This window comes from Hemibagrus wyckioides, linkage group LG25, assembly GCF_019097595.1.
Source record: "Hemibagrus wyckioides isolate EC202008001 linkage group LG25, SWU_Hwy_1.0, whole genome shotgun sequence".
NCBI lineage: Eukaryota > Metazoa > Chordata > Actinopteri > Siluriformes > Bagridae > Hemibagrus > Hemibagrus wyckioides.
In genome coordinates this window covers 5,878,177-5,902,009 of record NC_080734.1, presented here as the reverse complement: position 1 = coordinate 5,902,009, position 23,833 = coordinate 5,878,177, and the positions used below count along the sequence as shown (strand labels likewise).

Genomic DNA, 23,833 nt, shown 5'->3' with positions numbered 1-23,833 from the left:
TAATAAGTAAGTATAAGTATCAGTGGTGCAAAGTAAAATTACTTCGTTACAGTACTTAAATATTTTTTGAGAGTTTTTGTACTTTACTTGAGTTTTTATATCTCTGTCAACTTTTACTTCACTACTTTTTTTAAACAAATTCTATACTTTTACTCCGATACACTTTCTGTTCGGCATTTTCGTTACTTACTACAAAAAAAACCTACATCCAAATTTGCGGTAAAGGAAGTTTGTGGTCAGTGATGACTTTAGGCTATGTCCACACGTAGCTGGGGAGAGATTTTTTTATTCTGTCCACACGACCTACGTGTTAAAAACACCCTGTTAAGTGCTGTCAGGAGCCTAGACAATCAGAAGCCTAGACAAAACTTTATTACCGGTTCTGGTAGTCTAACAACAATGGCGCATCGCGGGAAACATTGTAGAATGTAGAAGTCCGACCGGGTCTCGTCCAAAACCGCCATCACTGTGTGCGTTGTAGGAGTTCTGTATGCAGCAGCAGTGAGCTTCATATTACATTCCGGCCCCTCTGTTCATGAACGTAATGTGGGAGTAACTGCGCGTGTATGTCCACGCATGTAAAAAGTCCAGTAAGAAACGTTAACACAGTCAGTAGTTTATGTAAGTCTGCTATTCATGGGCGTCGCTAAGCCATTTTTTTTTCTACTTAGCCCTCTTAAAATTCTGTGATTGTCCATAAACTCTACACAAATTGGTGATCGCCTCAGTGACCTTTAAATTTCATATGAAACGGTGGCAGACTTCGGCTCCTCCCCGTCTTTCACCGCGTTCTTCAATCCGCAGTGTGTGTGTGTGTGTGTGTGTGTGTGTGAGATCAGGAAGACTCGTATTTGGCTTGTTTAGTATTCAAATGTTATACACATCTATGCAATACAGTGGAATGCTGCAATAAGTTTACCATCCTACCCTGTTAGTCAAATATTTATTTTATTTTATTTTATTTTATTTTATTTTATTTTATTTTATTTTATTTTATTTTATTTTATTTTATTTTATTTTATTTTTTTTATTTACTTACTTACTTACTATTATACCCTCATCGGGGCCTGATCCCCCCTTAAAAGAAAATTCTAGAATCACCCCTCCTGCTATTGCACAAAATATCTTCATAAACAAAGCTGACATCAAATCACGGAGACCGGCACACAGACAATGATGTCAGTTCGTCAAAATCTCCGTTTCCCCCGTCCACACAACACCACTGAAAATGGAGTTCACTTTGGAAGGAGTTTTCCAAAAGCTTTGTTTTCAACGACCTCAAACTGCATGAGCATGTGGACGAAAGGTCAAAACACAGAGAAAAACCTCCCTTCTTAAAAATCCCCAGGTACGAGTGGACATGGCCTTAGTTACAAGCGCACATGTATGGAAACACTGATACTGTACACTTCATTACAATACAGTTCTAAAGGCCTCTTCTTTCTTTCATGCATGTCTTGTTTTTTGGTGGTGCACTTATTGAGAAGTTTAAGAAAGAATTCATAATTCTCCAAATTATTACAGTCTTTCTTTTTTATTAATTTACTTCTACTTTTACTTTCCATACTTGAGTACGTTCATAAAAAATACTTTTGATACTTAAGTACAGTTTATTTCCGATACTTTAAGACTTTTACTCAAGTAGAATTATAATGGTTGACTTTAACTTTTACTTGAGTCATTTTCTAACAAAATACCTGTACTTTTACTCAAGTATGGCTTTTGGGTACTTTATACAACACTGATAAGTATAATACAGCACGTACCCCCGGCTTTTTGACATTCTAAACCCTGCTGTTATCTCTGGGTAGAGGAACGTTTCACTCTTGGAATTTAGAACTGGGGTTAGAATGTTACGGCAGCAAACCCCCAATTAAAAACTGAAGTCTGTTCAGGACAAGCTGGTTGGTACAGTCTGAAATAATGAAGAGAATTTAAGGAACTGACCGAATGTCATGTTCCCAGAGTTGAGACAGACGCAGGTGCAGTAAAAGAGTTTAATTTGAAAAAGCTGGACCAGGAAAAAAAAAATCAGAACAGGAAACAGACGGAAGTCAGGCAATTGGCAAACAACTATGGCAGAGATAATCTGATCTGATCTGAATTTTTACTTTTTGAGAAGAAGCCCTGTCTGTCACTACCTCCGGGCTGATATCAGGGAAAAATAAGCCACACAGAGTCAGGGTTCAAGTAGCAATGCTTATTTTCAGAGTGCATTGAAACAGACCTGGAGTATTTATACGAACCAAAGACGTGGTCTTTGTACAATTATCTAAAAGTCATTATCCATGGGTAACAAAAGGAGTTCAACAATAGGCATCAAAGGTGTAACAGAGACGGTTGCAGAGGCCACTACAGGTGGACTAACGACAAAAGGTGTCGTCCATAGGTAACAAAAGTCATTAACGATGGACATCAAATGTGTCAACAGAGACGGTTGCAGATATCTCTACAGGTGGGCTGATGACGAAGTCGTTATTCAATCAAAAACACAAAATTCCTTGATTTAAATTAGCATTTCTGGCATACGTTCTTATCCAGAGAGACTTACTGGAAGATGTTATACAACCGAGGGTTATTGAGCAATTGAGGGTTTTGCTCAGGGGCCCAGCAGTGGCAGCTTGGTGGACTATGGGTATCGTGGTCATAAGATAAGGTCATATACAAAAGACGTCACAAAAGCAGCACGGAGAATGCCAAGAATGTCCAAAATGTATCAGAACCCAAAGCACAAAGAACCAGCAACACGATCAAAACCAGGACAGAGCAACACTGAACCAAAATGGAGGCAAAACACTGAACAAAATGTGTGAGGGGGGAAAAAAATGATCGTAAAGTGTGCAACAAACTTTGGACAAGATTGGAAGAATTAGATTTTTCGCACTGTGTCATTTATTTCAATCGGTCACACTGTGTTTATCCAAGCTGTTTATGGTGCAGATAAGAAGGTTGTGAAATGTCAGATTATGAAGAGCTAGGATTAAGCATGAGCAATGTGAAACCTCATCCAGGATTCTGTTGTATTTTATCTCATCTGTGAAACACGGTGGTGGTAGTATCACGGTTCGGGTCAGGACAGCTTGATGGAATAACGAATACTAAAAGAAAATGTCAGGACGTCTGTCCGTGTACTGAATCCCAGTGATTATAATCACCCAGGCGATTTATTTCAGGTGTATGCAGCTCTTATAAGGGTGGTTCTGTGTGTGTGATTTTATTTTGGACGTATGCAGTGATCACAGCTGTTGACTTCCCGAACAGACCTGACAGAGTCTTCATTGAGTTTGAGTTTGTTCCAACTCGTCCAAGCTCCAGGAAGCCTCGCAGGTCCCCTAAGAAGTGGTGTATCCGTTCCGAGCCCACGCTTCATTAGACATCCCGGCTCTTCTTCCTGCCCTAGCTGACTTGTCCTCTTCATGCTGACACACACCTTTACATTCCTGCAGCACTCTGTCTGACACTCCACATCCGTTTCTCTTGTCATCTGCAGGCATGAGCCCAGAAGCTACAAAATGACACGACCGGCTTGTCTGTTGTGATACTTTCGACTGAAAGCATATGAAATGTAAGCCCACAAAGCCGTGCACGATCGACTCAGCCAACACACAATCTGTCATCTATCTCTGTCGGCCATGTTCCTGCCAACAAACAGCCGCCCGTCACACTCCGAAACCTCCGCATACTGTTTCATCCATTAGCCATTTAATATCACACGTACGCCGAGACACCGTGGTGATGAAGAGGGAATGAAATGATCTGATTTACTACGATCCCAAATAACACTCTGGATTTCACAAGTGCAGCAGTGAGAAATCGTGTGCTCAGATAGCAGGCGAGCTACACAAAGACCAAGAGTGTGATGATTTTTATTTCTTTCTTCTTTTTTTTTAACACGAACTAAATATAAATCTGATTTTAGCCGACGTCACGCGTCTAAACGTTCTCAGTGATGAAAAAACGGATGGAAACGGGCTTTCGCAAATCTGATACCTGCCTTTTAGACACACTAATTTGCGCAGTCATTTTCAGTAAGTCTCTTTGCAGACGTCACATTTTCTAGAGCACATCGCCAGTTCTCAGTGGCATGTATCCGAAAGTAATTAATTAGTTAATTAATTAAATCTAACTGTATTAGGAACTCTCCATTATGTAAAGCTGTTGTCAAGGTCATATGTATATAAATGAACACAGATGGGTTTCTTTAATAATCCACAAGCACATTAGTTATTATAATTATAATCATATTGATCATGCCAAGGTGTTTTTTTATAGATTATGAAAGCAAAACCAGATAGATAGATAGATAGATAGATAGATAGATAGATAGATAGATAGATAGATAGATAGATAGATAGATAGATAGATAGATAGATAGACTGATTGCTAGATAGATAGACAGACAGACTGATTGCTAGATAGATAGATAGATAGATAGATAGATAGATAGATAGATAGATAGATAGATAGATAGATAGATAGATAGATAGATAGACTGATTGCTAGACAGACAGATAGGCAGGCAGATAGATAGATAGATAGATAGATAGATAGATAGATAGATAGATAGATAGATAGATAGATAGATAGATAGATAGACTGACAGACTGATTGCTAGATAGATAGACAGACAGACAGACTGATTGCTAGATAGATAGACAGACAGACAGACAGATAGGCAGATAGATAGATAGATAGATAGATAGATAGATAGATAGATAGATAGATAGATAGATAGATACATACATACATACATACATACATACATACATACATACATACATAGACAGGCAGGCAGGCAGATATAGATAGATAGATAGACAGACAGACAGACAGACACATACAGTATATACCTAGATAGATAGATAGATAGATAGATAGATAGATAGATAGATAGATAGATAGATAGATAGACTGACAGACTGATTGCTAGATAGATAGATAGATAGATAGATAGACAGACAGACAGACAGACAGATAGGCAGATAGATAGATAGATAGATAGATAGATAGATAGATAGATAGATAGATAGATAGATAGATAGACAGACAGATAGGCAGATAGGCAGATAGATAGATAGATAGATAGATAGATAGATAGATAGATAGATAGATAGATAGACTGATTGCTAGACAGACAGACAGACAGACAGACAGACAGACAGACAGACAGACAGACAGACAGACAGACAGACAGACAGACAGACAGATAGATAGATAGGCAGGCAGGCAGGCAGGCAGGCAGATAGATAGATAGACTGACGGACTGATTGCTAGATAGATAGACAGACAGACAGACAGACAGACAGATAGATAGATAGATAGATAGACTGATTGCTAGACAGACAGACAGACAGACAGACAGACAGACAGACAGACAGACAGACAGACAGACAGATAGATAGATAGATAGATAGATAGATAGATAGATAGATAGATAGATAGACTGACGGACTGATTGCTAGATAGACAGACAGACAGACAGACAGACAGACAGACAGACAGACAGACAGATAGATAGATAGATAGATAGATAGATAGATAGATAGATAGATAGATAGATAGATAGATAGATAGATAGGCAGGCAGATAGATAGATAGACTGACGGACTGATTGCTAGATAGATAGATAGATAGATAGATAGATAGATAGATAGACCTAGATACAACACCCTGCAATGTTCTTCAGATTGTCCCTTTGATAAGAAAATAAGATAAGATAGAACTTTATTAATCCTAAAGGATATTCTGTATAATAAATGAAACCCTTAACTTTGATGTAAACCATTTTTCTTCTCAGGTTATCCCTTTAGAACAGTGAGAAACCATTTTACAAAAAGTGTCTCACAGCCAAGAGAAGTTTTCTCAGATTGAGACTTCTTATTTTGAAATCCATTCTGACTGGAGGAATAATTCAACAGAGAATGCATGTGAAGTATTACATGTAGTACAGCTAGAACTTACTGAGAGTCCAGCGTTTGTGTTTTTGGTTCAGTTTTGTACTGAATCTTTGAGGCTGATGAAGATAGTTGACACGCTTGCTTCGAGTACTTTAGCTCCACTAAAAGACTTTTGTGTGACACTGTGATGGACAAAAGGACAAAGCTAAAAACAATCACTTTCTTCCTTGGGACGTAGCGCGATGTTACTCAGGCTCGGATAGGAAACGTGGCCTACATTTTTCAATGGAAAGTTCCAGTTCAGGTTGCAGGGTTTATAACTAAGCAGCAAAAGGCATTGCATTTTTGACCATACATTTTTTTAAACCACACTTAACCACATACTAGACCTTTCCCTTAGCATTAAGCATTAAAACTAGCAGGATGCACAGTTGCAGGATCTTGCAGCACCATGGTAACAGTTGCAAGAACTGGTAACAACTGTCACCAGTGTCAAGTTTCACAATAAAATAAGGCGGAAAAAATTCAGATCTCTCAAGTCTATTTTTAGTCCTCCGTTTCTACTCCGTTTTCTTGTCCAGATCACGGTGAGTCTCGGATGTTGCTCTCTCTGTGTCTCTGACGCCGACATGTCTCGTCGCCGTCCCCGAGGCAGGGCTTTATGCAGGCATGGCTGATTTTGTCCGACGCCGCACCTGGGTACCCTGCAACCCCTTTTTGCCCTTTCTGCTGGGACCTATCCTGAGGGACAGAGCCAGAGGACAGGACAGTGAAGCAGGCGTGCTGCTAAAGCGCTGAATCACATTAACACAGAGCCGCTTTGGGCTTATCAGCCGACGCGCTCAGAAATGGAAATGGGCGAGCGAAAAATTGAAGGGTGGATAAATAACGAAGGGAAAGGGATTACGTTGGAGCCGAGCGCCAAGTCACTGAGAAACAACACGGCTATTTTAGCCCAGACCTGGAGTTTCTCCTCTTCTTCATCGCTTGCCTTTATTTCTCCCCAACACTGACGGCTTGTCAGCTTCATCCAGCGCTCTGAGGCAATCTTCAAAACCAAGGAACAGCTCAGAGCTGTATCCAAACAACTCGGAAATATATGTAAGGAAAGCTTCCAGCAACAGATTGGCAAAAAAAAAAAAAAGTTAAACTAGTCCAGTTTTCATGAATGCAGTCAATCATCTAAGACGGGTTTGATGCCTGGTTGAAGTCTGCTTTCGCATTGGAGCAGATGTTTTAGCCCACATCCAGGTCTTCACTCAGACTTCATGCGCTCTAAGATGGTTAAATCATTTTTTTGTGCATCTTCACGAAAGATAAAATGCATATTAAAGGTACAAGAGACAAGGAACGGTCCCGTTTAATATCGTTATTCAGTTCAATTTATTTGTATAGCGCTTTTAACAATGGACGTTGTCTCAAAGCGGCTTTACAGAAGAACAGAACCATAGAGTAAAAATGATTCACTTTAAAGTTAAATTAATATTTTATCCTAATGAGCAAGCCCGAGGTGACGGTGACGAGGAAAAACTCCCCTGAGGAAGAAACCTTGAGGCTCAGAAGGGAACCTCATCCTCATTCGGGTGACAGTAAATAACGTAAATGTAAATAATGAACTTTCTATAACTGTTTATAGGCATGTGGAATTGTGCATTCGAGAGCTCTTGAGGAACTAATTGGTCAGTGTAGATTCTGATATATGTTTGCTGTGCCATGATGCCTGTGAACACGTGCTGGTATTTCCACCATAAGCAAAATGAACAAGACATGGAAACGGAGATGCAGCTACCTCTGAGGTATTCGATTACGGAGGCACCGATGTCATCACACCGCACCGAAAGATGTAGCCCTATTAATCATTCATGAGGTCATATTTGCATATCAGGTCTGCTTGGAAGTTTAGGACGGTGAATTATGCACATCGCCAGCTGTAGTCTGTGAACAGCTCTGCACACTATCAGTTATTTAGCAGTCTTACTCAGTCTCTCTCTCTCTCTCTCTCTCTCTCTCTGTCTTTCAGTCTTTGACAAGTCAAATATTTTGCATCTAGAAGGCCTCCTTTATTATTTATGCTTTTAAGACATGCGTGCACGCATATTCTCATGGAAAGCACACGTCGTTCCACAAAGAACGGTACTTTTCCTCCAAACTTGCGGGTGTGATAAAGCCGTGCCATCGTTCCGAGAGCTAAATGCGAAATTATAAAGCACACTTTTGAGCAGCCGTGCGCTCCGAGTGCCAACAAGCCTCCATTACACAGCACTTCAGCACATTTTCCGATCGATCATCCTGCCGCTCCGCGAATCCAGCAGCACGCATATCGGAATTAAAGCCTGTCATTTGCGATATTTGTCATTTTTTTTATAATGATTGTAATTATGAATTACGACCGCGCTTCCACACACAGATAAACATTTACTATAATTACACAGGTGATTTGGGTTTACACCGCGTTCATCAATCCATAATTGAGCCGTGTCGTACGTTTTATACCGATACCTCTAACCGGAACAGGCGGTGTTCTGTGTGACACTCTGTTCAGCCTGTTTTCTTTTTCTTTCTCTGTTTTTTTTTTTTAATATCAGAATCAGCGTTGGCGATGCGTGCGACATTAACACCGTCATCCAGCCACAAAAATATCTGCGTGGGTGACACAATAATACTCTTGCATGCTTTCATGCAAATATTTCACACAGCCTTCATAATTCATAGTTGTGTTTCCTTATTCTTCCCCTCATATTGCACTGAAGGGTGCTACACTTTCTGGTTCAATTCAGCCTTACAAATATTCATCTAGTCACAAGGCGCAGCTGTAAAGCTTTTTTTCTTTGTAATAAAAAATATTTCACAAAAAAATAAAGATATTAAGTACGCCCCCAGATGCGGTACATTTATTTGTGTGGAACTTTGAAACTTTTTTTTTCTTTTTCTTTTTTGGTAACTCTTTACATACCAGGGGTTAATTTGTCGTCTGTCGTGTTATGGAGTAAGCTGTGACATGTCTTGAAGTTTTTATACAGTCATGAGACTGTATTTCTGATTGTAGTGACTGTGATGTTGTGTTTCTGTTATCAGGAGATGGAGCAGCAGTTCGAGAAGGAGCGTAGTTCACTGGAGGAGCAGAAGAACAGTCTGAGGGAGGAGCTGGACAGTCTAAGGGAGGAGCTGACCACCAAGCTCAACATGGCTAACTGCGAGGTGAGACCATCTCCAGCACCTGATGATCCTTTCACACGTTTACGTCATCATCATCATCACACACACACACTCAACATGACCATATATATAAATATATATATACAGTTGCAAGAAAAAGTATGTGAATCCTTTGGGATTACTTGGATTTCTGCATAAATTGGTCATAAAATGTGTGAAAAAAGTCACAGCAATAGAAAAGCACAGTCTGCTTAAACTAATACCGCACATACATTATATGTTTTCATGTTTTTATTGAACACAACATGTAAACATTCACAGTTTAATAACTGGTTGATTCTCCTTTGACAGCAATAACCTCAACCAAACGTTTCCTGTAGTTGTAGATCAGACCTGCACAACGGTCAGGAGGAATTTTGGACCATTCCTCTTTACAAAACTGTTTCAGTGCAGCAATATTCTTGGGAATCGCTCTCTTGAGGTCATGCCACAGCATCTCAATCGGGTTGAGGTCAGGACTCCGACTGGGCCACTCCAGAAGGCATATTTTCTTCTGTTGAAGCCATTCTGTTGTTGATTTACTTCTATGCTTTGGGTCGTTGTCCTGTTGCATCACCCATCCTCTGTTGAGCTTCAGTCGGCAGACAGATGGTCTTAAGTTTTCCTGCAAAATCTCTTAATAAACTTTGGAATTCATTTTTCCGGCGATGATGGTTTTACTTATTGTAGATTTGTCAACAAAAATGTTAGCATGCACCAGAGATTTCTGTAAGTCTTTAGCTGACACTCTAGGATTCTTCTTCACCTCATTGAGCATTCTGCGCTGTGCTCTTGCAGTCATCTTCACAGGACGACCACGCCTAGGGAGAGTAGCAACAGTGCTGAACTTTCTCCATTTGTAGACAGTCTGTCTTACCGTGGACACATGAACATCAAGGCTTTTAGAGATACTTTTGTAACCCTTTCCAGCTTCATGCAAGTCAACAATTCTTGATCGTAGGTCTTCTGAGAGCTCTTTTCTGCGAGGCATGGTTCACATCAGGCAATGCTTCTTGAGAACAGCAAACTCAAACCTGGTGTGTGTTTTTTATAGGGCAGGGCAGCTTTAACCAACACATCCAATCTCATCACATTGACTGGACTCCAGGTTGGCTGACTCCTGGCTCCAATTAGTTCTTGGAGAAGTCATTAGCCTAGGGGTTCACATACTTTTTCCACCCTGCACTGTGAATGTTTACATGTTATGTTGTGTGTGTGTGTGTGTGTGTGTGTGTGTGTGTGTATATATATATATATATATATATATATATATATATATATATATATATATATATATATATATATATATATATATATATCAATCTCAGGAGATCAACAGTTACTTGAACCAGCATATCTGGCCCCAGATCACAGTTACAGAGATGAGACTTTTTTCACTCTGGTGTCTGATGTGAACATTGAAGCTATTGATCTGAATCTGCATGATGTGATGCATTTTTACTGCTGCCACATGAGTGGCTGATGAATGTGCAGGTATTTCTATTAAAGTGGACAGTGAGTGTATATTGTATAAATGTTTGGACACCTGATCCTCACACCCATATGTGCTCCTTCTCCAAACTGCTGCCACACTGATACAAGCACACAGTTTTATAGAATGTCTTTTTAATCCGTAGCTTAACAATTTATCGTCACTGGAACTATCCTATCCTCTTCTATCCTATCCTATCTTGTCTTGTCCTATTCTCTCCTGGCCTGTGTTGTCCTGTCCTATTCTCTCCTATCCTCTCCTGTCCTATCCTCTCTTGTGAATTTATATGAATGAATAAAGTATCTATCTATCTATCTATCTATCTATCTATCTATCTATCTATCTATCTATCTATCTATCTATCTATCTATCTATCTATCTATCTATCTATCTATCTATCTATCTATCTATCTATCTATCTATCTATCTATCTATCTATCTATCTATCTATCTACACTATATTGCCAAAAGTATTCGCTCACCAATCCAAATAAACAGAATCAGGTGTTCCAATCACTTCCATGGCCACAGGTGTATAAAATCAAGCACCTAGGCATGCAGACTGTTTTTACAAACATTTGTGAAAGAATGGGTCGCTCTCAGGAGCTCAGTGAATTCCAGCGTGGAACTGTGATAGGATGCCACCTGTGCAACAAATCCAGTCGTGAAATTTCCTCACTCCTAAATATTCCACAGTCAACTGTCAGCTGTATTATAAGAACGTGGAAGTGTTTGGGAACGACAGCAACTCAGCCACGAAGTGGTAGGCCACGTAAACTGACGGAGCGGGGTCAGCGGATGCTGAGGCGCATAGTGCGAAGAGGTCGCCAACTTTCTGCAGAGTCAATCGCTACAGACCTCCAAACTTCATGTGGCCTTCAGATTAGCTCAAGAACAGTGTGCAGAGAGCTTCATGGAATGGGTTTCCATGGCCGAGCAGCTGCATCCAAGCCATACATCACCAAGTGCAATGCAAAGCGTCGGATGCAGTGGTGTAAAGCACGCCGCCACTGGACTCTAGAGCAGTGGAGACGCGTTCTCTGGAGTGACGAATCGCGCTTCTCCATCTGGCAATCTGATGGACGAGTCTGGGTTTGGCGGTTGCCAGGAGAACGGTACTTGTCTGACTGCATTGTGCCAAGTGTAAAGTTTGGTGGAGGGGGGATTATGGTGTGGGGTTGTTTTTCAGGAGCTGGGCTTGGCCCCTTAGTTCCAGTGAAAGGAACTCTGAATGCTTCAGCATACCAAGACATTTTGGACAATTCCATGCTCCCAACTTTGTGGGAACAGTTTGGAGCTGGCCCCTTCCTCTTCCAACATGACTGTGCACCAGTGCACAAAGCAAGGTCCATAAAGACATGGATGACAGAGTCTGGTGTGGATGAACTTGACTGGCCTGCACAGAGTCCTGACCTCAACCCGATAGAACACCTTTGGGATGAATTAGAGCGGAGACTGAGAGCCAGGCCTTCTCGTCCAACGTCAGTGTGTGACCTCACAAATGCTTCTGGAAGAATGGTCAAAAATTCCCATAAACACACTCCTAAACCTTGTGGACAGCCTTCCCAGAAGAGTTGAAGCTGTTATAGCTGCAAAGGGCGGACCGACATCATATTGAACCCTATGGATTAGGAATGGGATGTCACTTAAGTTCATATGTGAGTCAAGGCAGGTGAGCGAATACTTTTGGCAATATAGTGTATCTCTCTCCCCCATCCTATCCTATCCTATTCTATCTTATCCAATCCTGTCCTTCTCTCTCTTATCCTCTCCTCTCCTTTTGTCTCCTATCCTCTCCAGTTTTTCCTCTCCTCTCCTCTCCTCTCCTCTCTAATCCTATCCTATCTTATCCTGTCCTGTCCTCTCCTATCCTATAACCCTGGAGGGTCATTGGGGCACCACAGATGATGTATTTACCAGCACTTCTGCATCTCTCTCTGTCCTCGGCAGCTCTCACTGTTTTAAATGAGTCCACTTCTGGATGTTATCCCCCCATCTTTTTTTTCTGTCTCTCTTTTCTGCCTCCTTGCACAGTGCCTTGCAGGATGACCTTTGCGAGGCTTGACCATCTAGTGATCTGACCATCTCATCTCAGTTTTCACTTTGCCTCACCATAGTGAGCAGGTCATCATGAGGACAGATGACTTGGTTAATCATCTGGCAGACTTCCTGGTTTGTAATGTGCTGGGCGTAAGAGATGCCCATGAGTCTTCTGTAGCATCTTATTTCCATGCTCTGTATTTTTCTCGGTAGTTCTGAGGTCCATGATTCACACGAGGAAGATCGAGATGACAAGTGAGCGCAGTAATCTTACTTTCTATCCCAGACTGATATTTCTGTCTGTCTATAATGGCTTCAATTGTGTCACTGGAACTATGAAGCCCAAAACCAGTTCCAGCATGACAATGTCCCAGTGCACAAAGCACAGAGCTCCATGAAGACATGATGTGGAGGTTAAGGTTGGAGTAGAAGAACTCGAGTGTCCTGCACTGAGCCCTGACTCTGACTCAACCCCACTGAACATCTTTAGGATGAACTGGAACACCAACTGAACCCCAGACATCAGTGTCTGATCTCACTAACGCTCTTTTTCACAATTTCCCACAGGCACGCTCCATCATCTAGTGGAAAGCCTTCCTTGAACAAATTTGTTTTTTGTCACACTGTAGACTCTTTGAGCTTCGTATCTGTACACCAGTACATGATCACTGGTTCCAGTAAAAAACAGTGAAATAGGAATAGTTTTATGACGTTGCTCTGGAATTCAGTTGCACCGAGGAATGAATCAAGCTTGTGGTTTTGCCGTGATTTATTGTACAGCCTTACATGAAACTCATTTAGTGATTCACAGCCTCATCACTCATCGTTATAGATGCTCAGCACAGGTTTCCTCATCATTCTGTCATGTAGTATTAACCTGTCCCATAAAGACCATTACAGAAGCTGTATCACTCTTCCACATGTTACAGATATCCTACACAATTTGGCTAGCAAGTTTGCACAATGTTATGTCTTTCAACACTGCAGTGAATGAGATCTTGACAAGTGAAGGTATCTTGAATAGAGAAAAATTATTTATATGATTTGTCAATATTTCTAGACATACTGACTGATTTTAAGCGTAGATTTGTTTTGGAAGAACTTTACCTTAGAAATAAGCTTAATAGCCTATTTGGTTAAAAACAGTGTAAAAAAGAAAAATAATAAAGCTGAATAATAATTATAATAAATAATAATAAATAATAATAATTTAGACTCTATCCACATTATTATTTTATTATTATTGTTATTGTTATTGTTATTGTTATTATTATTAATATATTTATATATATTTATATATATTTATATACTATTAATATATTAATACTAATTAAATATTATTATTTATTATTTTTATTGTTATTATTTATTTTTAATTTAATTTTATTTTATTTTTAATTATATTGTTTTGTTTAATTTTGTTTGATTTTGCACTATGCCATTGACTACAATTTTCCATTCTTTTGTAACAATTTTAATGGTACTGCCAACTAAAGGAACAAACTCCAATCTAATTTGTTTACGTATTAAAATTAATCTTCCGACCAATCAGATTTGAGAATCGCTACGGTTTCCTTTCAGGACAAATAAATAAGTAAATAAATGTGTAGAAATAATCGGTCAAAGAGTTTATTTTCTTTGCTCTAGTTCAGTGATGCGTGTGACAGTGCTGTTATCTTTTGACAGAAATATCTATGTGGGTGACACTCATAATAATTCACTTCCATGTGTCCGAAAGCTTCGGTAATTTATCGTCATTTCTTTCATTTTCAGGACATCTAACTAACTGTCGCTTTGTCTTCCTCGTTTCATTATCGCTCCGAATTATCATCCGAACACAGCTTTCATTCTAACACATACTACGGAAATATCATTAGGAGTGTGACGATGTCAAGAAATACAGGCTTGAATTTACCCTTAATATTCACTCGACTACTAAACCCCGGCTGTGTGAATCCGAGTTGGCTGTGCTCCTTGTGTTCATTGGCGCTTCTGTTCTCAGAGTCTAGCTCCGTAGATCTGCAGCTCTCCGGTGGGCGGACGAGCTGGGCCCATTTCAGAGTGATTAATTTCAGAGCTGTGTGTTTTGCGTCTCATTACTCTTGCCGTTTTAATGGGTTCTCTGCTCTCAGAGCTGGCTGTGTGTCGCACAAAGTCCCAGCACCGCTCCAGGGCAAGGACTCCACTTTGGCATCGAGTCCTTATTGTTCTCCGGCTCCTCGTTTAACGCTATTGTGTCATCGTTCCTCCCTTCTATTCATTATCAGAGCCTGATAGGAATAGTGGAGCCAGGTGTAAAACATCTGCAGGGCTAATGAGGTTAAACTGACACCGTGATGTTGAGCACAAAAGTTTGTATCAGTCGTTTTTGGAGAATGATACCTTAACATGACAGCTTCGTGTTTGTTGTTGTTGTATTTTAATACAAGTCCAGTGCATTTATATACTTTTTAGGTTTGTACATAGGGAAAATTAGAGGAAATAATACTTTTTGGTTGTTTGTAATTACAACTTCAAGACGTCTACGGTAAAAAGTATTTAACATAAAAAGTACAGTAAAAACTAACCCTAACCCAGTAGCATTGTTGTTCAACTTTGGCACATTCCTCAATTTCAGACTTCTCCGTGAAATAAATAGGAGTAAGTCAGGATGCTTGGCCATGCAAGGCATTCTTGAGTTCTTTTATCTGTACGTTTGGGATCACTGTCTGGTTAAAAGGTCTGTTTTCTCCCCAGGTTCAGTTTCATGGCTAATGATATTACATTACTATGACTCGGTTCATGTGTCCTCTGATGACATGTGATGCCCCAGTAATGATGGCAGAGAAGTAGACCCATATCTGTATGCTGCCATCTCTGGGTCCTGTTGTAAACCTTTCTGAATGATCAAAGCACTGCAGATTCACCAGAAGTAAGAAGACTAAAGAATCGGGAGATTAAGAGCCAGGGTCTAATCAAAGAGACAGTTTGTTATGTGCACAAAGACAGCTTGGGCACAACATAGTCCACCGTAGTCCAAATATAAATGGAAAGCAATTGACTTTTATACTGAGGTTGTAAAGGACACACTCAAGATCTTTGGATAATGCTTTGGATAATGCTTAAACAGGGAACAAAGAACAGATAAAAACATCACAAGGGAACAAAGAACGGATAAAAACATCATGAGGGAGCAAAGAATAAACAAAAACATCACAAGGTAAAAAGAACAAACAAAAACATCACAAGGTAAAAAAGAAAAGACAAAAACATCACAAGGTAAAAAGAAGAAACAAAAACATCATGAGGAAACAAAGAACAGACAAAAACATCATGAAGGAACAAAAACAGACAACATTATGAGGAAACAAAATATGTCCCAAAGGAACAAAGAAGAAACAAAATCATCATGAGGGGAAAAAGAACAGACAAAAACATCATAAGGAAGAAAAAGAACATATAAAACATCATGAGGAAACAAATAACAGACAAAACGCACCAAGGGAACAAAGAACAGACAAAAACATTGTGGAAAAAAACAAAGAACAGAAAAAAACATCATGAGTGAACAAAAAAAAACAGACAAAAACATCATAAGGGAACGAAAAATAGACACAATCAACACAATGGAAGAAAACAAACAAGAACAGACAAAACATCATTGCTTATTGTTGCGACTTGTTCCTGCTGCTTTCAGGTCTTCCTGCAGCTCTATTCTCGTGACCGCTGGCTTCTCTCTTACCTTCCTTATCGTTAGTCAGAGAGCGTGTTGTGAAGTCTTGCAGTCAGGGATGATTAGTTGTGGTTTTTATACACTGTTCATCTGTGTATTATCGAAGCAGCTGCACTGACAGAGATGTTTAAAGGTTTGTGCTGTGGCTCTGTCCATTCAAATGTCGCTCCTGAACACTTCACCACAATTGCTAAGGCAGCCTCTTGTGCGTGGTTTTTGCAGCAGTTGTACGCAGAACTTGATTTATTTTTACAAAATCTTTTATAAAATTTGTATTCTGAGTTAATATTATCCTTTTCAGTGTAGTTTATTTTTAATAGACATGTGTATATGCTTATGAATACACACTCAGAAGTCAAAAGACGCGTGTAAATTTGAAGTGGATAAATGCAAAGGTCCTTTGTACAATAAATGACAAAATCATAGGTGTCCAAAGGGTGTGAAGACTTTTGCACTTTGACTATACTGTGGATCATTAAGCTCTCTCTCTCTATTTCTCTCTCTCTTCTAGGTGAGCCAACTTCAGGAGATGGTGAAAGAAGGAGAGCAGAGCTTGGGCTCAGCTAAGGGACACATCTCCAGCCTGAAGGAGGCTCAGGAGAAGCTTCTGGAAGAGTTAGATGCCACACGGGCCAGACTGAGAGAGACCACCAATCTCCTCGCAGCACTTCAGGTCAGATTTCTCATCATTTTCTAGACAATTGAACAGAAACTCAGCAATGCAGCTGTGGGACACGGTTGTACTCAGCGATCCACGAGACGCCGACTCGGGTGTTACGCCATTGACGGGTGTTAGCATTAAACTTTGGAAGTCAAGGCTGTTTGAGTAGAGCGTATAGACGATGAGGTGAGAGAGAGAGCTGAACAAGCTCAAGGACTAAAGCTCTGCTGCAGCAGCGTCAGCAGGAAGACGGAATGCATTATGGATAATATAGGAAGCTATTAAATAGACTGCTATATTGAAAAAAGAATTACTTTAAAATTACCAAGTAACTTTTTTTTTTACCTTAACAGAGGCAATGTCATTCACGGCCCAGGTTAAGGGCGGGGTGTGTTAATATCTGCTCTGAAGTGTAGTCTGGCTGTCAGTCATGTCCTCATTTCCAGTGAATAGTGATGCTGATGACATCTGTAATGAGATCAGTGGAGTGTGACGTATGACAGGTGCTGTGATGAATTATGGAACTCAGCGTTTTGGGCGCTGGTGAGGAGCAGTGATACTGACACTTCATTAGAGCAAGAAACGGTTCATTCCCTTGACTGGAAGAACATGCTCTCACTCTGACCTTGTGTGTGTGTGTGTGTGTGTGTGTGTGTATACACCGGTCAGACATTAATATATTATTACGTAGGTCTTCCTTTTGCTGCCAAAGCAGTTCTTGACCCATCGAGGCATGGACTCCACAAGCTCTCTGAACGTGTGCTGTGGTATCTGGCACTACAACGTTAGCAGCAGATCCTTAAAGTTGTGTAGACTTTGAGGTGGAGCCTCCATGGATCAGACTTGTTTGTTCAGCACATCCCACAGATGCTCACTTGGATTCAAGGAATTTTTGGAGGCCAAGTCAACTCTTTGTCATGTTCCTCAAACCATTCCTGTCCAGTTTTCGTTATGTCTCAGAGAACATTGTCCTGCTGAAAGAAGGCCAATACTTTTCCCATGAAGCAGTGTGCTTGGTCTGCAGCAATGTTCAGATAGATGTTTGGTGTCAAAGTAACCTTCACGTGTATACCAGGAACCGAAGTTGCCCAGAGCATCACACTACCTCCCTCAGCTTCCAGCACATCAACCTGAAGATCCAACTGTTCACTCACTGTAATATCTCACCCCTTGACAGGTGCCACTGTATTGAGATGATTAACATTCACTTCACCTGTCAGTAGTTTTAATGTTATGGCTGATTGGTGTTTTCTGCCCTTTGTGATGACCTAAAAAGATCAAATGTCTTCACGATCATGACATCTGGTCCTCACTAAAGAAATACTGTGTTTTACAGCTTTATTGAGTGATTTTAATTGTGACCTCAAAGTTATGATGGCTAGACGACTGGATCAGAGCATCACCAAAACTGCAGCTCTTGTGGGGTGTTCCCGGTCTGCAGTGGTCAGTATCTATCAAAAGTGGTCCAAGGAAGGAACAGTGGTGAACCGGTGACAGGGTCATGGGCGGCCAAGGCTAAAGATGCACATGGGGAGAGAAGGCTGGCCCGTGTGATCTGATCCAACAGAGGAGTTACTGTTGCTCAAATTGCTGAAGAAGTTAATGCTGGTTCTGATAGAAAGGTGTCAGAATACACAGTGCATGATGGGTCAGGGTGTTTCAGTAGCAAAAGGGGGACCAACACAGTAATACATGGGTGGTCATAATGTTATGCCTGGTCAGTGTATATACATTCATTTAACCCTTTGTGAGGAATTAAACCGATAAAATGTCATCACAAGTGCCTAGTGTTTTTCATGTGAAAAAATAAACGAGGCAAAAGTCTGTCTGTCTTTCTGTCTGTGTATCTGTGTGTGTACATCTGTTTGTATGTCAGTCTGACTTTGTTTGTCTGCCTGCCTGTCTGCTTGAGCATCTGTGTGTGTGTGTGTGTGTGTGTGTGTGTGTGTGCCTGAAGACATGTTGCTGTTCGTGAAGACCAAGAAAGACCAAATATCCTCATAATCGTCCAATCTTCACAAAAAATGGCATACTTTTATTGGTTTTATTATAAGAAAAACTAAAAGAGTGAAATTTTTGTGTGTGTGTGTGTGTAAATTTGAGCCTTTATGTTCAGTTCCTCATCATTCCTTCGCTCTATATTGCTCTCAACAGGGAGAGATGGAATCTCAGAAGCAAAAACACGATGCCAAACTCATCTCCACTAAAGAGGACGAGAAACTCAAAATGGACAAAATGGCCCTGGAGCTGGAGTTGAAATGGACCGAAACACTCAGGTAGGTGGCTGCGTGTTGTTTGTGTGTGTGTGTGTGTGTGTGTGTTCTCTCAGTAGGGTTCCTGCTTTACAACTTTGAAACAGTAAGTCCTTGCTCGCTTTATTTACAACATGTAGTTTCACATGACTGAGATGAATAAAAGATAAATTCGTTCTCCAGATCAGCGGCTGTTCGCCCAGTCCAATTTAAAAAGTGGTAACTAACATAATTTAATTGGAAGTTTAATTTAGAATTTAACTGACAGTATAATTAAGTGAATTAAAAAGAGCATAAGCGAGTGCTTGAATCCTACAGAGGGACGACTTTATGTCTTTATCTTCTCTGTATAAAGTCTGTGCTGACGAAGCGTGGTGTTTGTTTGCGTAACATTTCAGCACCTCGTCTTCATTTTCTCTGGTGTTTAAATGCTAATTGTTATCAGTGTTATATAACTTAACACTTTGTGTACTCACTGTTTCCTTTTGCATCCGTGATTCCTGAAAGTTCGTCTAGCGTCGTTCGAGCTCGTTTGCCCTGATGCTCCTAAACAACAGCATCACCGTGTCCTCAGTTTAGAGTCGAGGTGCTTGATGTATGAACCAAATGCATATAAATATAAACCACTGCATGGTGGAATGTGCATGTGGACAGTAGTTCCAGCTGTAACACAAGCAACAGGTTTATGCTAATGCGCTCATCCTAATACATTACTGTTTCTATAGTAACAGAAAATACCCCGGGACTTGTACAGCAGAAGCTGTGCATGATTTAAGGATAATAATAAACAGACATACCCAGATCAGGCATAACATTATGAGCAGTGAGAGGTGAAGTGAATAAGACTGATGATCTCATCATGGCTCCTGTTAGTGGGTGGGATATATTAGAGGCAGCAAGTGAACATTTTGTCCTCAAAGTTGATGTTAGAAGCAGGAAAAATGGACAAGCGTAAGGATTTGAGCGAGTTTGATGAAGGGCCAAATTGTGATGTCTAGACCACTGGATCAGAGCATCTCCAACACTGCAGCTCTTGTGGGGTGTTCCCAGTCTATCTATCTATCTATCTATCTATCTATCTATCTATCTATCTATCTATCTATCTATCTATCTATCTATCTATCTATCTATCTATCTATCTATCTATCTATCTATCTATCTATCTATCTATCTATCTACCTCAATGGGTCAAGGTTGTTTTGGCAGCAAAAGTAGGACCAACACAATATTAGGCAGGTGGTTATAATGTTATGCCTGATCAGTCAATCAATTTATTTATTTTTTAACAAAAGAAATATGTGTAATCGTTATTTATTTAACATTTACTTTCACATTTAAATTTCTGGCATTTTGCACACTCTCTTATCCCGAGTGACGTACAAAAGTGCTTTGAAGTCTATTAACGAATACATCAACACCGGTTCAAGAGGTCACAGACTCAGGACACCATCAGCCTAAAAAATGTGTTAGGAGGAAATTTTGCAAATATATGAAGGAAATATCAGGGGGAAATATCAGAGAGTAGCAGGGGCTCGGGGGCAAAAATGCCAACAGGTAAGAAGAAAATACCCCAGATATTTAAAATGTAAGGGCAAAAAAGTTCCATAGTTCTTTTTTCTTTTTGTTATTGTTATTATTATTATTATTATTATTATTATTATTGTTTGTTTATTTATTTATTTAGTTAGTTAGTTTATTTTTTTATTAGCATTATTTTATTTTATTATTTTAAGGAACATCTGGTTCCTGATATTTATTTATTTATTTATTTATTTATTTATTTATTTATTTATTTATTTATTTATCTCTACACGTCCGTCTGCGTTCTGTGACTCACACTGCCGTGAGTGATGTTAATGTGCGGCGTTTTATTTTGTTTTTCTTTATTAAAAGTATAAAATCAGCGCTGCGGACCCAGACACACCATTAAGCACTCTAACAACACAAAAACCAAAGACATTAAATATTATGGAAGATGTTTCTAATAAGCTATAATACATCTGTGATAAAAAATTAACATAAATGAGCGACGCTGTGTGTTTTATACCATCAGAAAACAAAACTGCCCTCATCCAGGTAATAAATGTCCCTGAAAATCAACTCCAGGGGGCTACTAATAAAAAAGTAGCTTATATTTCTGACCCTGGTGTGGAGTTTATGCTGTGTAGAGAGAACAAGTGTTTTAAAGCTGATAATAAGGAACTGACTTGTATCATGGTTATTCTTATAGAGCTATAGAGTTATTATAACTTTAGTTCTAGTAGTTATCTAATTAAAAGCACCTTTTCGTTTATTAATAGAACTGTACTTCTGCCATATCAGTGGAATAAGTGAAAGATTTTCTGGTGTTTTTCCTTCCCTGTTTGACGGATGAATGCTGGTGAGTGTTATATTAACAGCCTCCTGACCCTTCTGATCCTTTGGGCAACTGTGAATGAAAAACATGATAGATATGCAATCTGCTAGCCATTTCCTCACCCCAGGGTGACATCTACTGTATTTGGGGATGAGCACAGAAGATTTTAAGCGTGTAATAGTCTTTCCCGTATAATAGTTTTGCTTTATGGTGCGGCATGAGCAGTTTACAGCAAGCCGCTACGCCCGAGCGAGACTAAACGTGTGCCTGAGACGAGAACGTTCAGATATTTATAAACCTCTCAAGAGAGCTGTCTTGTCTTGTAGATCGATAATATTCGGGTGTCGTGTGTCAGGGTTCTGAGTGAAACCTACTGGGACTGAGGAATAACAGCTGTTCTGGTTTTATTGACGTGTCAGGTTTTAATCCTGAAATAATCAGATGGAGTGTACAGACATCACCACCATCTTGATATATGGGTATATTGCTGTGTCTGTAATACGGGGAGTATGGGGAGTTTTATACCATATGTGTCAGTAGGCATGGGGCAGTGGTGGCTCAAGTGGTTAAGGGTTGTTGCTTGGAAGGTCGGGATTCCAGCCACTGTTGGGCAACTGAGCAAGACCCTTAACCCTCTCTGCTCCAGGGTACTGCATCTGAGTTTTGACATCCTTCCTCAGCTTGGATATGTGAAGAAAAGTATTCCACTGTGCTGTAATGTACATGTGGCGATAATAAAGGCTTCTTCTCAAAGCGGCGCTCAGACGACGAGCCACTAATGAGCTGAAGAGTGGCATGGGATTGAGATGTGCGAGCCTCGAACCCTTCCAGTGAATAAACTTTTGAATCTCAATGACCCAGTGCTACAGCAGGGCGGCTAAGAGCTCGCGACTGATGAGGAACCCATTCAGAAGTTGTGAATTAGCTCTCCAAATCCATTACAAAGACTCCACAGACTTATTAGACTATAGTCAGGATTTGCTGAGAAATCGCTACATGTCTCTTAAAGCACGGGACTAATCCTGCCCTTCAACACCATCCTGCATGATTCCTGGCTTTATTCCAAGTGACTTTGCTTCTTTTTTTCTTTTTCTTTTCCTCAGGACACAATTGAAGTCTTTTTTTTAATGTCTCATTAAGGTGTCCGATGATGAGTCAAATGATAAGAACGATTCTTTCGGTCAATACCGAAATCAAGATTATTGATCAGACGATTTTGTCACGTTAGCAGCTTTAAGTGGATAGAGCTTTCTCATTGATGCTCAGACAAAAGACAGATTAAAAAAGACATCTGTTTTGGTCTGTCATGACCGATGGTTAGGGAATTATAGAAATCTGGAAAAATATTCACGTCACTATGGCAGATAAGAAAACTACACTATTATGTCTGCATGGAATCTAGTGGTACGTGTCAAATCCATTCTGAATCAGGTTTTATTGCCTGAAATTTTATAATCATTTTATCAGTGTATTTTTGTTTGTCATTTCCAATAGGGAGAAGTAAACAAACAAAAAAGATGAGTAGTAAGAACTTCTGTTTCAGCACAGTACGAAAAGTTGTGCTGGTTTTTAACGTCATGTGTTATATTAAATTACAAGCAGCAGCTGTGTAGCAGTGACCAGTAACACAAAAGACAGTAACGTTCCGTTGTCTATTCATATTGCATGCCTGATCAGGCATAACATTATAACTGCCTGCCTAATATTGTGTTGGTCCCAGTTTTGCTGCTGAAACAGCCCTGACCTGTCGAGGCATGAACTCTGAAGGTGTGCTGTGGTATCTGGCACCAAGATGTTAGCAGTAGATCTTTTAAGTCCTGTATGTTGCGAGGCCCCCATATTTACAGGACTTAAAGGATACTTGTGATAGATACTGACCACTGCAGACCGGGAACACTCCAGTTTTGGAGATGTTCTGATCCAGTGGTCTAGCCATAACAATTCGTCAAACTCTCTCAAATCCTTACGCTTGTCCATTTTTCCTGCTTCTAACACATCAACTTTGAAGACACTTGCTGCCTCTAATATATCCCACCCACTAACAGGTGCCATGATGAGGAGATCATCAGTCTTATTCACTTCACCTCTCACTGCTCATAATGTTATGCCTGATCGGTGTATAGTTGAAACAAATTTCTTTTATGAAGAAAAATTAATATCCACAAGCTAAATATGAACTAATCAATAATACAGATATGTCTAGGTCCTGGCACATCAACCGGTGTGTT

At 40.0% G+C, this 23,833-nt stretch overlaps 1 protein-coding gene across 2 annotated transcripts in view; it reads left to right on the top strand.

The window, feature by feature from the left end:
- fam184ab (family with sequence similarity 184 member Ab) overlaps positions 1-23,833 on the top strand; it is a 151,905-nt gene that overhangs the window by 67,293 nt on the left and 60,779 nt on the right. For both annotated transcript variants that reach the window (XM_058379691.1, XM_058379690.1), the window contains exons 7-9: positions 8,973-9,095; positions 16,848-17,009; positions 19,152-19,273. In XM_058379691.1, the coding sequence (XP_058235674.1) occupies positions 8,973-9,095; positions 16,848-17,009; positions 19,152-19,273 (407 nt within the window). The remainder of the gene's footprint in view (positions 1-8,972; positions 9,096-16,847; positions 17,010-19,151; positions 19,274-23,833) is intronic.